This window comes from Heliangelus exortis, chromosome 1 (assembly GCF_036169615.1).
Source record: "Heliangelus exortis chromosome 1, bHelExo1.hap1, whole genome shotgun sequence".
Taxonomy (NCBI): domain Eukaryota; kingdom Metazoa; phylum Chordata; class Aves; order Apodiformes; family Trochilidae; genus Heliangelus; species Heliangelus exortis.
Window position 1 is genome coordinate 149,068,194 of NC_092422.1, and position 13,750 is coordinate 149,081,943.

Consider the following 13,750-nt stretch of genomic DNA (forward strand, 5'->3'; position numbering starts at 1 on the left):
AGTACTTTCAGTATTAATGTTGTGACTAAGCTCTGCTGTGTAAAAAAGGTGGGGAGGAGATGTTCCCTCCCAAAGGGGAACCTCTAAGCATCAGTTAAAAAACAAAACCAAAACACCCACTGTCTACCACTAGAAAGAAAACCAAACTAAGCTCTTGAGCAGACACCTTGGTAAAACAAAAGGAAAAAAGAAACTTCATTACAAGATACTGTTAAGTATTTGAGGCAGCATTGCAAAAAAGCATTATCAGAATTTCCCTGTTTTTTCAGTTACTCCTTAATTTCATTATACTGTTTCTTATCCAGGTTCAGTGAATGCTGTATCTAATTTCACACTATTTTTCCTCAAAGCTGGTAACATAAGCTGATGAGTGCAAGGTAGTATCACTTGCAACATTAACCCCCCCTGCTGGTAGGGAACGAAGTCTGCTGCTTTAAGTAAAAATTAAGCTCAGTATCCTCTCTCTGAAAATAAATCTACATTTCTATTTTCACCCTAAAATCCATGATGATAGAGTTTCTGGATAGCAAAAACCTTGTTCTTTGTATTCTTATTTAAATACTAAGCATATATTTTATATTCATTTTGAAACAACTCTACTACCTGGAAATTGTCTTTCATGGCTACTTAACCCTCACAAAATTGGTGCACGTAGTATTTTAGCAGCAAGTAATTTCCTTTATAATATTGTTTACAAGCAAGATTATGACATCCAGAAGTCAGATAAACCGAAAAACAACTAATCACTAAGTAAACCAACTATGTCCAAATGTATTGCCTACATTCTATTTATTACTGATACTGTTTCATTTCTAATTCCCTCAGATTTATAATTGGTTAACAGTATTTAAGAGCTCACAATTCTCAAGACTACATAAATACAACTATAATGATTTTTCATTCATATGAAGTGGTGGATGGGCGTGTGGATACACACACACATATATATATGTACATGTATATATATATACACATACATACATATATAGATAGATATATATATATACACACAGATACACACAGACACATAAAATAATTAGTGGAAGGTGTCCCTGCCCATGCAACTAGGTGACTTTTAAGGTCCCTTCCAACCTTAGCCATTCTATGATCTGGAAAATAGTTATTTTTCAGTTGCTGCATTTAACAATATTTTTTATCTTCTCAGAATTTACGTAATTTCACTTCAGAAAGAGAAAGATTAGGTACCTTCAGATAATGATGCATGATACCAAAGAATATTCTGAATTCCACTGAATATCTTATGTTAGAATTATAAGCTATAATAGATGACACTGTCACCTTGTATTTTGCCCAGACACAAAAACCTGTACCATTATATAAAAAGCATACATGGAGCATCCTATTATTTAGATAAGCACATGGCTAAGAAAAACTAAAATAAGCACTCTAATAATTTAGCCGTGCAGCTGAAAAACTGAAGATTTTTTAAAAGAAAACCTTACATCAACGTAATTCACTCACATTCACAAATTCTAGTACTTTGTGAAAGGGATAAAAGCAGTATGGAGGGGATAAAAGCAGTATGGATCGGGTCCTTGAGGTTTTAGTTCTACAGTTTTAGACATCAGCTGCAAAAGCAAGCAATACCCAGCCATGTAACCTGCATACATACCTGATGTGAAGAGGCTCTGTGGTTCTGGTGCTGTGGGCCAGTCATTTGAAGTCTGTGGAGAGCTGGGAAATGGAGGAAGCCCACTAGGGATGGGGTTAGGGTGCCGAAAGTTGTCAGAGAAGAGTGACTGTGATTCTGTTACAGCCCCTTCAAAAGGAGACCGTGCACTGTGATTAGATGAACTGATGGGTATGACTGGATTGGGCTTTGTTAAACCAGGAGGTGGTGAAGGTGTGTCACTGTTTGTTATCTATAGGCAAAAGAGGAAGAGAAACAATTAGGACATCAGCGCTTCTATAGGAAACATCCTTCACTAATACAGTTGAAAAACTTCCTCAAAACTTTTGGCTGCAATTAGGTTAGTTAATATACAGCTCAGTAAAAGGTCAAACATAAAAAAACAACGTAGCAGTAGCATTTTTTAGTTTTGTTTAAAATTCCACTTCAGAAAGTACTTCTTTTCCCAATTACAGGTTGCACTAAGCCCTCAAACTTAATTCTTACTTTCACAGCATTTATCTTTGTCTTACCTGCTGGGAGTTGTCACCATTTCCTATACTGATGGTATCTGAAGGTTTGTCGATAGGGCTGCAAAAGTAGGAGGGGAAAAGAGACAGTGAGACACTTGAGTACTTAATGTGAAAAATCAACATTTGAGTCTTACTGCCAGAAAGGCCTTGGAATAAATGCAAAGTGAAAATAATTAGGAGGAATTAAGATAGAAAAAAGTCCTCTTATGAGACTTTTTAATCATAACTATTCCAGTCATTTGCCATATACTGTAATAATTCTTCCCACCACTCTCCACTCTGCTTGTTGACTGCCCTGTTAAGGAACAAAAGGAAAGTTCAGTTTAACTCTGCCATTAAAAAAATCAGACTCCTGTATTATGGCAGTGTTCTGTTGTAGTCAGTTCCATCTATGCTACTACTGGAGAGCAGCTCAGGGACAGATCTGTTTTCCAAACACCTAAGTTGTCAGTTCCCATACAAGTCCTAAATAAATCTGGGGAAAGATAAAAGATTAAATCAACTATTTAGTCCTAGTGGCAAGCTAAGTTTCCCACCAGTCTTCCAGCTTTAACTAGCAGAAACTATTTCCAAGGTAAGAAAACTGAGTTTTGAGATGACAGAAGGGAAAAAAACACAGGGAAAGACATAGCATTAAAAAAACCTGCCAACAAACAATAAAGGAATAAAAGGTACAGCAGAAAACCACCTCAGAAAGGTATTCACTGGAGATTAGCATGACTCAGCTGAAATGGCACATCTTGGAATTCAAGATTGACAGGCATCTGAGTTGCCTTAATTATGCTAAATACCACACTAGTGAAACAGCATTAGTTCAAGATCATAATAAAATCTCTGATTTACAACTTCAAGGTACTTTCATTTTTATCTACCCATAAAAGAAGATGGGCAACCATCAAGGTGCACAGTCCAAAACACTGATCCTACAAATAAGGACCAGAAGAATGTGAATTGCACTTCTATTAAGAGGCCAGAATGTGATGCAAGTCAAATTACAGGCACAGTATGTTAGCAAAAGAAAAATATAGCAACTATTTTAAGTGGGTGCAGACTTCAGATTCTAAATACATTTCTTTTCAAACACCCCTTGCTGCTGCAATATTTAAATATTGCATATAGCCACAAATCAAAGTAAAGAATTTGTCAGATTGTTTCCCTCACATTTGTCCAAATCATCCCCTAAATAACTAGTTGAAACCCAGAAGAATGACTTTTCCTCCACTCTAAAGAAACTGCATAAGAGTAATCTGTCAATAAAAACAATTTTTGTGCAAAAGAACACTGAGTTAGTATCTTAAAAAGATAACTGAAGCTGAACTACTTATGACCATAAAAGAAAAATCAGAAGAATATACTTGTAATCGAACAGTGCTCCAGTTAAGATTTCTTCTACTTGGTGGTAAAATAGTATGAATAAAATTCTTTCACTTGGAACAAACTGCCTTAGGTTAGTAATTTCTGAATATCTATAGCACAAAAGTTTGCTGTAGACTCTTCACTACACAATCATGCTAATTGTAGAGCTGCTACTCCAGCCAAATTCTTTTCCCAAAGCTGCTGACAAAGCCAAAATGCTGCAGTTTAAAAAGCTACGTGTAAGACAACTTTTAATGACAGTCTAAGTGCTGAAAATGTTTATTATACTTGAACCTGCCTAAGGAGCCTTTAATTGGAAGACAGGCTTCGAGCCCTCAGGAATTAACAAGATTCATTGTCCTTTGGCTTCAGTGGTTTTACCTACATTTAGTACATTATTTTCAGAAGAGATAAGAAGGAAGCCATGTGTTACTACAAAGATGCAACCACAGGATCTCTGATCATACATCAGCAAGACTGCTATGAAACCTAGCAAAAAGGTACCTCTTTCAACAGCACTCATTATGTTAATGCATAGGCTCACTATTGACTGAAAACAAAGATCAGCTACCTAATCAGCAACATCACTTCTTGAAATATTAGGGTTCATCTTGGTATTTTTCCATCCAACCTGTGAATGAGCCCAACATATTACCTAAGGGGGATCCATAAAAAGCAAACCAGCATGACTACAGACTATCGCCGGAACTGCAAGTGATGCTTATAATGGTAAAGGACACCAGTTCTGTTCAAAGAGGGCACCAAAAGAGGAAAAAGAAGTGTTTGTTACCAATAAAGAAGTTATTGTAAGTAAATAAATTACATCCTCTGCACATGAAAGCCTAGTTGAATCTGTCAGCCTCTTGTTACTGAGTGATAATCTAGGTACTCTTACCTCTGCAGCTATGTTTCTGGGACATGAAGAGGTGACAGATACTCAGTCCTAACATTCTGTTGAATGTTTTTCAAAGTAACAAGCCTCCTGATGTATAGCATACTAGTGTGTTACTTCTGTGGAAGTGTCTGTATAGAAATTAAGAGCTCAGATTTGGCTGGCACCATACAGCTATATAAGCTGTTGAAACCCTGGTCATTCAGTTTCCCTCAGCCCTTACCTGTACCATCACTTACTAACTTCACTTTAAGGTTCCCCTGCACAATTTGCCAATCAGCCTGGCTTGGCTAGGCTAAGTCCAGTTTTTTGTGACCTGATCAGGGTTTGAATCCAGCTCTCCAACCAGAGAGAGAGAGAGTCTGGAGAATCATTCCCTCCACACCAATCAGTGAGAGAGAAAGCAAGCTATCTGAAGTATAAAAGGCAGCACAATTACCCGAAATCTGAGTCTGCACCATCTGGAGTCATGTGTTCTGGGTCTGTGCCATTTTCTAATATAGGAGGCGTTTTCCTGTGTTCCACTGTTAAACCGTTGGCTGATTTACTTGAACTCTGTAATGATGGCCAGGCATCTTTGTTATTACTGTTGGGTCTGGAAAAAGGCAAGAGTACAAAATAAAATAAAAAAAAAAAAAAAAAAAAAAAAGGAAAAAGAAAAAAAAAAAAGAAAAAAAAAAAAAGAGTTCAAGTTAAGAAGAAAGTGTTTTTAAAAATTGTAAGCACTGGGGAAATGAATCCTTGTTCCAGACAATCCATAAGAACAGATTTATCTGGATACTATTTCTCAGATTTTAAATGGTGATGACTTAAAAAAAAGAATTAGTAGGGTAAGGAGGGGAGAGAGAACTGGGGGGAATTTTGCTTTCTTCACTGAATAGCTGCTCTGCTAAAGCTGAAGTCCAAATTTGTCCATTTGGGGGAGACGAAAAAATAAAGAAACAAAATCCACTGACAGCTTCAAGTATCCAGACCTAAACACACCTCATTTAGAATCATTTGCTTTATCCCATAAGTATTTGTAAGTTCCATAAATCGCGAACAAAATAATATATATATGTTAATGTTTTTATATTCCAGACCCTATCGAGCCTGGTCCCAACAGATGAAGTTTGTGTTTCACACCTACACCAGAGTCCACAGTTTTTCTAACAGACTCTGAGACCAGTCAGGCCAACACACTGTTCATTCAAGTTATTGTTCCCTTCATTTCTAGTTTAAAGCCATAATTAACCTCCCTTTTATGAAGTAAGATTAAATTTAATTTCAGAGTATACACTAGATTTGAAAGAAGTTAAGGAGAAGGCTCAAAGCCCAAGTTTTGGCTGGAAATAAGTATATTTCATACAAACTAGAAGTGAGCTGGAATATCATCTATAACTGAATGCATTCAAATACAGTGTCATCCCCTAACCTTACACACATACTATGACAGATTTGCCTTTGTATTCTCCAGTACTGTACATTTACTTTAGCTTTTAATTTGCTTCAATTAAGATACTGTTTGTAGAGTTCAAGTGCTGTCTTCATAAGGAAGAAGGTTAAAATTTATTTTTTAAATATATATGTTTTTCCTGACACCTCGCCTTCATTAGTACATTCTTATTACAGAGTTCAACATTTACTCTATATCTCTAGGTTGATTTAGTAAGTTCACAGTCAGAACCTGGAAATACAAGTGTTTCTTATTCCTATTCAGAAAAATTTGGTCTTGCTAGCTACTTGCAAATCTCACTATTGTACAAGTTGCTATTTTACCTACCTCCAACTTTCCTCATATACCCATATAGTACATGCACAGATGACAGCCTTGACCTGATTTACAGATCTGATCTTTGCTTTGTACATATTTGACATACGTTTGAGATAGCAATCTGATCAGATACTGAACACCAAGGGATGAATACACATCATCAGTGCAATGGCAGTCATTTAAGCTGCAATCTAGGTACAACAAGACTTTGAATACATTAACAGATTTTTTTTTTTTAAATATCAAAATTTATGCCTGCTGCCATCTCTATACAAAACCTAAATTAAAAACGTCATACTTAAAAGTCAGTTTTGAACCCAAGAAGAAAAGTAAAGTGAAAGAAATTTATGTTTTGGGGTGGGTTTTTGTGTATGTGGGTTTTGTTTTGCTTAAGTTCAAAGCTTCTAAAAGACCAGCAAGTACTTAAACATGTATGCCCACTTGTAACATAAGGAAGTATTCATTTCAGTTCTTTAGGAAAATAACAGGAAGGAAAAAAATGTTTTACATGTGCAGTATACCTCTAACTGTAAGAGAATGCAGGCACCATGGCTATCAAGTAACATACCAAGAGGTGACCACACCCATACACCATGGTGGGGATTTATTTCAATTTGCATTCAGCAGCAAAAAAAAAAAAAGGTCTTGAGCAGGATCTTTCAAATTCAAACAACTGTGAAAAAGCATTTATGCTTGGTTTAAGAAACTGTTTTCTACTACTGGATATTTATAATAAAATATTTACTATTTAGAACTCAACTTTTGATCAATTCCAGAATGAAACAGAAATCCTGCACCCCAGACACACAAGAACCACCACAAAACTGTCAGAGGGTCTGACAAACTGTCAGAAATATTAATATTGTATCAATGAAAACATGAACCCAAATGTGTAGAACGCTGTGAAGGAAAGCAACATGAATTCACCAGCTCACAAGCTACAGTTTATACTGATGAGACAAGACTTGAAGAAACACTTAAAAATTTCAGCTGCAAGAAGAAATCAATTTGCAACCCAAAAGGTGGTGCCCAGCCATTAGCAACAAACAGACTGTGTTGTGAAGATGCTGATCAGCTCACGTAAGAAATGAATTCCAGAACACTTGTTGTCTTTAGACTAACATACTATTTTTTCCATAGGTGTCAAAATGTTAGCACCACAGACTGCCCAAGCTCCAATTCATAACTGCTTTTTGAAGCCTTCAAAGTTTGCTGCAGTTCCAGATAAAGCATTCTTTCCTCACTGGTTTCATTTGTTTGGCTGGGATATAATTAGATTTCAAATTTAAGACTTTGGGGTATTGATTATTTTATGCTCCATGTAGGAAGTGGTGTATTTGCTTTACTCACTGCACTCTACCTTTCAAGTCAATATTGAACCAGTGCCCAAGAAACAAGAATTGGCACAGCTGGAGGCCCTGGCCACCTGCAGGCAAAGAGCATATGACACTTCCCCCAGAGGTTAATAGAAAATAATGCCAATACACCAGCTGGAATATTAGTTCAGAATAAAATTCTGCTTATTCAAGCTCTATGAGCAATATTTCAGATTTAACACCCACTTTCTCACTCAAAAAGGTTGTGCAGTGATATTACCAGCAGCAAATTACTGTCCAAGAAATTCAGTTGTGGGTCAGCTGGCACCCAATGCAAACCCTGTTTAGAAAGCCAAGGTGTGTATGAAGTGTAATCTAACATTTACATTCCACTTTGCCTGTCTCATGAACCTACACAAAGGAGTAGAGGAAATTGTTAAGAGGTTTTTTTTCTTTATCTTAAATATGACATTTGAGTGGATAATTCACGTAAGGACTGCTGACCTTAGGCTTTCATTTATATTTGTATGAGTATGTATACTTATGGACAGAAGGTTTCATAACTTACTGAAAAAAACTACTTCAACAATCTACTACTTTAACAAGCAGTAACAAGTGATATCTGAAACTGCAACATACCAGATGGAAGCACAAAATCTTTTATGCACATCTTGTGAATTGTTATTCACACAATTTTACTTTCAATCTCCAAGGTCTGTACACCTAATGTAAGAACTGCACTATAAATCATTATGTAAAAAACACACTGAAAACCACCAATCAAGACTATAAGGCATCTTAGACTGCATTCATCACGAGACTATCCCAAGAAAGCTGACTCCTGGCCTTTAACAACTATTATGCATTTATGCAAATACAGAATGTCATTTCAGAATAACAATAACTTGTTCTGGCCTAGTGATCCAAATGCACACTTCGTAAAAAATGTTTTCCTGTTGTAAGACTCACATTCACTTTGTATTAGGACAAAGTCACACATAAATCTGCACAAAGAGAAGTGCTATCACAGTTTATCATATAACAGCCACTAAAAAGAGCAGACAACTTGGGGAATCCAGTAAGAATAAGAAAAAGAAAGTTTTCTTCGAGAAAAACAGAAAGCAAGCATATGCAGGCAGTCTAGAATCAGTACTTACGCATCATACCTCTGCAGTGCTGTCACTTTGTTCTTGTTCTTGTCAACTGTACCCGTAGATAATTGGAGGAAGTTGGGGTTTAGTTTGTATAATTCTTGCAGTAGTTTCTGTTCATATTCCTGGTGCTTACCCGCCTAATGAAAGACAAATGCACGATGAGTAAATAATAGTGTAATATATATTTTTATAGTTCAAAAAATAGTTTGTCTATATAATGTACAAATGTACCTGCCAAAGCTTAGTAACTAAGCTTTAACAACAGGTCACTTCTGACCCAGACTCAAAACAGTGCTTTTCAGCCTCAGCACAGATGAGCATCTAAACAAATAAAGCTGACCTAGAAATCATTTGGATGGATGACTGGTAATTTTTTTGAGACTGCACATGCAGAAAAAGTTACAGCCTTATTAGAACTTGCTCTTCAATTCTAATCAAGAGCTTCTCGATATACCTTCTAAATCACAAACAGCTAAATCTCCAAAGCAGCCTGCATTTGATATAAACCACAGTAAGCTTTTCAGTCAATGGGAAAAAGCAAAGAGTGCGTTTGAAACCAAAAGCTCAAAAATAGTAGTAATTTTACATGTGCTTAACAAAAACAGCTGAGGTGGTCTGCATGTTAGCTATCACAGGACAAGGTGTATATTCTGAGCATCAGCAATAACTGATAAATCATTAATAACTGAAAAATAGAACTACTCCTAACTAACTGAATTAACTGAGAACAATTTCTTGCTTTGAGAGATTGAGGAGGCCAAACCCAATGCAAGAATATTGAATCCAGTAAGTGAAGGGAGAGGCTAGCCACACCATAAATGTAAGAAACAGCATTAAAATCCTAAACAGGAGGTTGCAGTAATCATGCTTTTTTTTTTTATAAAAAGAATTCCGGAGGCTAAAATTAGAACCTCCATCCATTTACCTTCCCTAAATTCCCAACTTCACTTTCAGAGATTTCCTGGAGTTCTACCAGTTCCTTTCAGTTTGTCACAATGTTTAGTTCTATTAATAATTATTGAACCTAGAACTTGAATTCATCCACTGACAATTTAATTTCTATTTAAAATAGAAAATCAACACCTGTGACAATGAACATTCAATTGTGTCAAATGGACCTGTAAATTTATTTGCACTAACCCAGAAAGCTGGTGCACTGAAAGCACAATGCAGTTTTCAATATGTGTAATTTCCAATTATTTCCAAGAAAGCAATATTAAACAGAGAAGAAAGTTTAAGGAATCTAACAAGGAACAGGAAAGGAAGATTCTTTGTAAGTCACCAAGATCCACTCAAGACTTGTGAAGGAACTCACATACTGAATTCCTGGCCAAGGTATGTGGTCTCTCAATTTTTACTGGCAAATAGGCCAGAGGACTGACTGATTCCCATTGCCTTCTGCAAAGAGAGCTGTAGAGGAGATCAGGTAATCTACAGACTTTTAAGTTCAACCTCCATCCCTCTTAGATTAGAAAGTCTATCTTAAAAAAAAAAAAAAAGAGAAAAGCATAAAGAAGTTAAAGAAATAGTCTGCTGATAATCTGAACACCTGTAAAGAGGGATCCTACTTTGCTAATATAACAATTTTATGACAGCATCAATAAGCATAAAGAGGATCCACAACATTTTTAAAACAACCTCTGATATGTTTTCACAACAGAATTATTTATGAAGTTGCTCTGGGATAGAGGACAGGTTCTCATGTGGCTGGAAGCTGGTTCCAACACAGAAAGGCAAAGGTTAAAATCTACTCCCACCCTTTTAGGGTGCAGAAGCAAGCAATGAGGACTGATTACCAACATCAGATTTAAGGCAACACCATCAGCATGCATAAGAAAGAAGTAAAGAGCAAGTTCTGTGCTGACAATAAAAAGCTCTTTAGGTAATAAATCATGCTAATAATGAGAAACTCTAAAAGAAGAAAAATTGGCAAACCGATGGAAAATAAACTTCACCAGAGTCATGTCAGGCAACACACACCAAGGGAAAAATAACATTACTAATACTCCACTGATCTGTTACAGCTCAGATACCAAGGTTACTGCCAGCAGATATCTGAAATTGTTGCTTGATTATACACTGGCAACCAAAGAAAAATATGTCCTGGGAATCATTAGGAAGGGTACTTATAAAAAGCAAAAAAAAAACCCAAAAACAAAAAAAACTCCAGGCACCACACAAAAACCACTGAGGACTGCTATATTAAACTTTGCTAGGTTAAACTTTGCTTGTATAATGTCTGACACCTGCATCTCAAGGAGGACACAGAAGGTACAGAAAAGGGCAATAGAAATTATCACAGAACGGGAAGAACTGCTATATAAGAAGTCTAAAAGTCCAGAAATTGTGTAATTTGGAGAGAAGGCTGAGAGAAACAAGTTCAAGTTTTACTGTATCAGAAAGGCAATGGATAAGGTGAATAAGGGTTTTGCTTTTAAAGGGTACTACAGTGCTGAGATTAGGGGTCAGCTGACAAAACTAACTGGAGGTCAGTTTAACACAGGCAAAAGAAAGCACATTACAAAACAACTTCTGGGGCTTGCTGCCACAAAAGACAGTACCAGCAAGTCTGAAATGGATTGAAACTCATGGCTGACAACAGCTCTATAAATGAAAACAAAAACTAAAATGCCCAGACAGGAACTTACCCTCAAGTTTGTGTAATATAACAGATCTAGGTGGTGGGAGAAATAGAGACATGAACCCTTCCCACCAGGGAAGGTGGCCTGGTTTGCAATTATTGAATTTTAACTCCCATTGCCATTACCAGCAACAAAATATATACTACAGTGACTGTTCATCTGAAACAGCAGGGCACTATTTAAACGCATAAAAACATAGCAGAAATCCTCAGAAATAACAATGTGTGGACAAAACTGTTTGATAGAAATAAACCTAAGTAGGGTGCTGCATCTAGACAGAAATAACCCCATGGAAAGCAGCTCTGTGGAAGAAGACCTGGGAGTGTTGGCAGACAACAGGAGGACCATGAGCCAGCAATAGCAATGTGCCACTGTGGCCAAGAAGGCCAACAGCACTGTGGGGTGCATGAAGAGGAGTGTGGCAAGAGGCTGAGGTAGGTTGCCCTCCCCCCTCTACTCTGCCCTGCTGAGGCCACACCTGGATGACTTGGACACTTGTCCAGTTCTTGCCTTCCTGGTTCAAAAAGGACAGGGAACTGTAGAGGGTACAGTAAAGGGCTATGAAGATGATTAGGGGACTAGAACATCTCTTATGATCAAAACCTGAGGGAACTGGGTCTTTTTAGTCTGAAGAAGGTAAGACTTGGGGGGGATCTTAGCAATGCTTATAAATGCTTACAGAGTGGGTGTCAGGAGGATGGAGTCAGACTTTTCTCTGTAGTGCCCAGTGGGAGGACAAGAGATAACAGGCACAAACTTGAACACAGGAAGGGAGGAACTTCTTTACCTTGAAGGTAGCAGAGCACTGGAACAGGCTACCCAAGAGAGGTAGTAGAGTCTTTATCTCTGGAGACATTCAAAACCCATGTGGAAGCTATTCTGTGCAACCTGCTCCGACAGGGGAGCTGAACTAGATGATCTCCAGAAGTCCTTCCCAATCCCTAATGTTTGGTGATTCTATGAGTTTTCCTTATGCTCTTGGCTTACAGCACCCTAACACATGAAATAAAATCTCATTGTACAATATTTGTGCTAGCACTGGGGGGGGGGAAACCACCTGCTTTTGTAGACAGACCACATGCAAAAATTATAGCAGGGATGCAAGGCTGACATACTTAAGATTAAAAGCTTCACCATAGCTCATGTAGAGGGACAGACCCAGACTCAAATGACCTCAGAATGCACCACTTCTGAGGAAGTAAAACCAATCACTTACTTGATTCCCTACACTAGATAATAAGCATTTTGATGTTGAGATACTAAAAAAATAATCCCTCCATCAGTATTTATGCTTTATTACAGCTACCCTCAATGTTCTATTTCCAAATGATTTCTATACCCTTCACAGGCTAAAACAGATGTCAAAATTTAGATAGCATGGTCAAATTACAGTACAATAGTTAAGCCATGATAACTAGCCATACACACAAAACCTTCAAGAAAACCTTTAAAATAACATGTATTACCTTGCACATGTATGAATAGAGGGCAAGTAGCTAAGTCAAGGTTATTCAAATCCATGTCTTAGAGTTTATCTCCATTTTTTTGACTCATGAAAACTCAGTGGACCTATCAGTCTCTAAAAGCAGCATGCAATGAAAAAGTAACTAATTGTTCACTTCCAATATCCCACTGATAAATCACCTTTTGGATTTTAAAATTCATCTGTGTCATAACATTCAACAAAAGGCTATATTATAACAGACTGAACGCTATATAATAAAATACAGGCCACATTTCACATGTTTCCCATTCATGATGCTTACCTGCATTTCCTCTTTTGTGAAACTGGCTGCTTCATCTCCCAGCTCATGTAGATACATGCAGTCTGGTTTTGGACACTGCATATTTTTTAGAAAATAACTGCAATATTTTGTTGTACCTAATGATGCCTGAAGAAAAAAAAAAACAAAACACCATTACTTAACTACTGGAAGTTAAGAACACCTCTTATAGTAAAAGAAAAGCAGTATTTGCAAAAAAAATTTCTTCCTAAGATTTGGAGTTCCATCATAATGCATTTTTGAAGCATATGGACTAGGAAGCCCATTTGTAAGAAAATCTATATACTCAAGGATTAAAAAATTAGGATGTATTTCTGTTTTCATCCAATCTAAATAAACATTGAACTAAAAGCCTCAGTAAATATTTGCATTCATAATCATAAGAAACCAAATAAGTAGTTAAGAATTTGTATTACATGAAATTGGTTAATGTTTTGTAACAGGGTCAAGAAATTAATATTAACTAGATGATTTTCTACAGCCAGCAAGTGGCCAAGTCAGCCTGAGTACCCATTGACAGAGATAAGAAAAGGCAAAAACTTGCTTTTCCCAGGGAATTTGAAAGGTGTGTGGCATTTGGACTACAGAAATGCTCTGTAAAAGCAAATAATCAGGTTTTCACACTGATCAAGCTTTAGAGCAAAAAAGCCCCTGTGGAAAGTGGGAGGTCGAGCACTATCTTTGTCTCAA

At 36.9% G+C, this 13,750-nt stretch overlaps 1 protein-coding gene across 8 annotated transcripts in view; it reads right to left on the reverse strand.

The window, feature by feature from the left end:
- The window catches only part of CNOT4 (CCR4-NOT transcription complex subunit 4), a 78,699-nt gene that overhangs the window by 20,006 nt on the left and 44,943 nt on the right, over positions 1-13,750 (reverse strand). For 2 of the 8 annotated variants that reach the window (XM_071732937.1, XM_071732941.1), the window contains exons 6-10: positions 13,043-13,168; positions 8,647-8,771; positions 4,851-5,006; positions 2,164-2,221; positions 1,634-1,883 (exon numbers count right to left, since the gene is read on the reverse strand). In XM_071732937.1, the coding sequence (XP_071589038.1) occupies positions 1,634-1,883; positions 2,164-2,221; positions 4,851-5,006; positions 8,647-8,771; positions 13,043-13,168 (715 nt within the window). Of the gene's footprint in view, positions 1-1,633; positions 1,884-2,163; positions 2,222-4,850; positions 5,007-8,637; positions 8,772-13,042; positions 13,169-13,750 lie in introns of all 8 variants that reach the window. The other 6 variants (XM_071732936.1, XM_071732940.1, XM_071732943.1 and 3 more) reach the window with 3 other exon arrangements.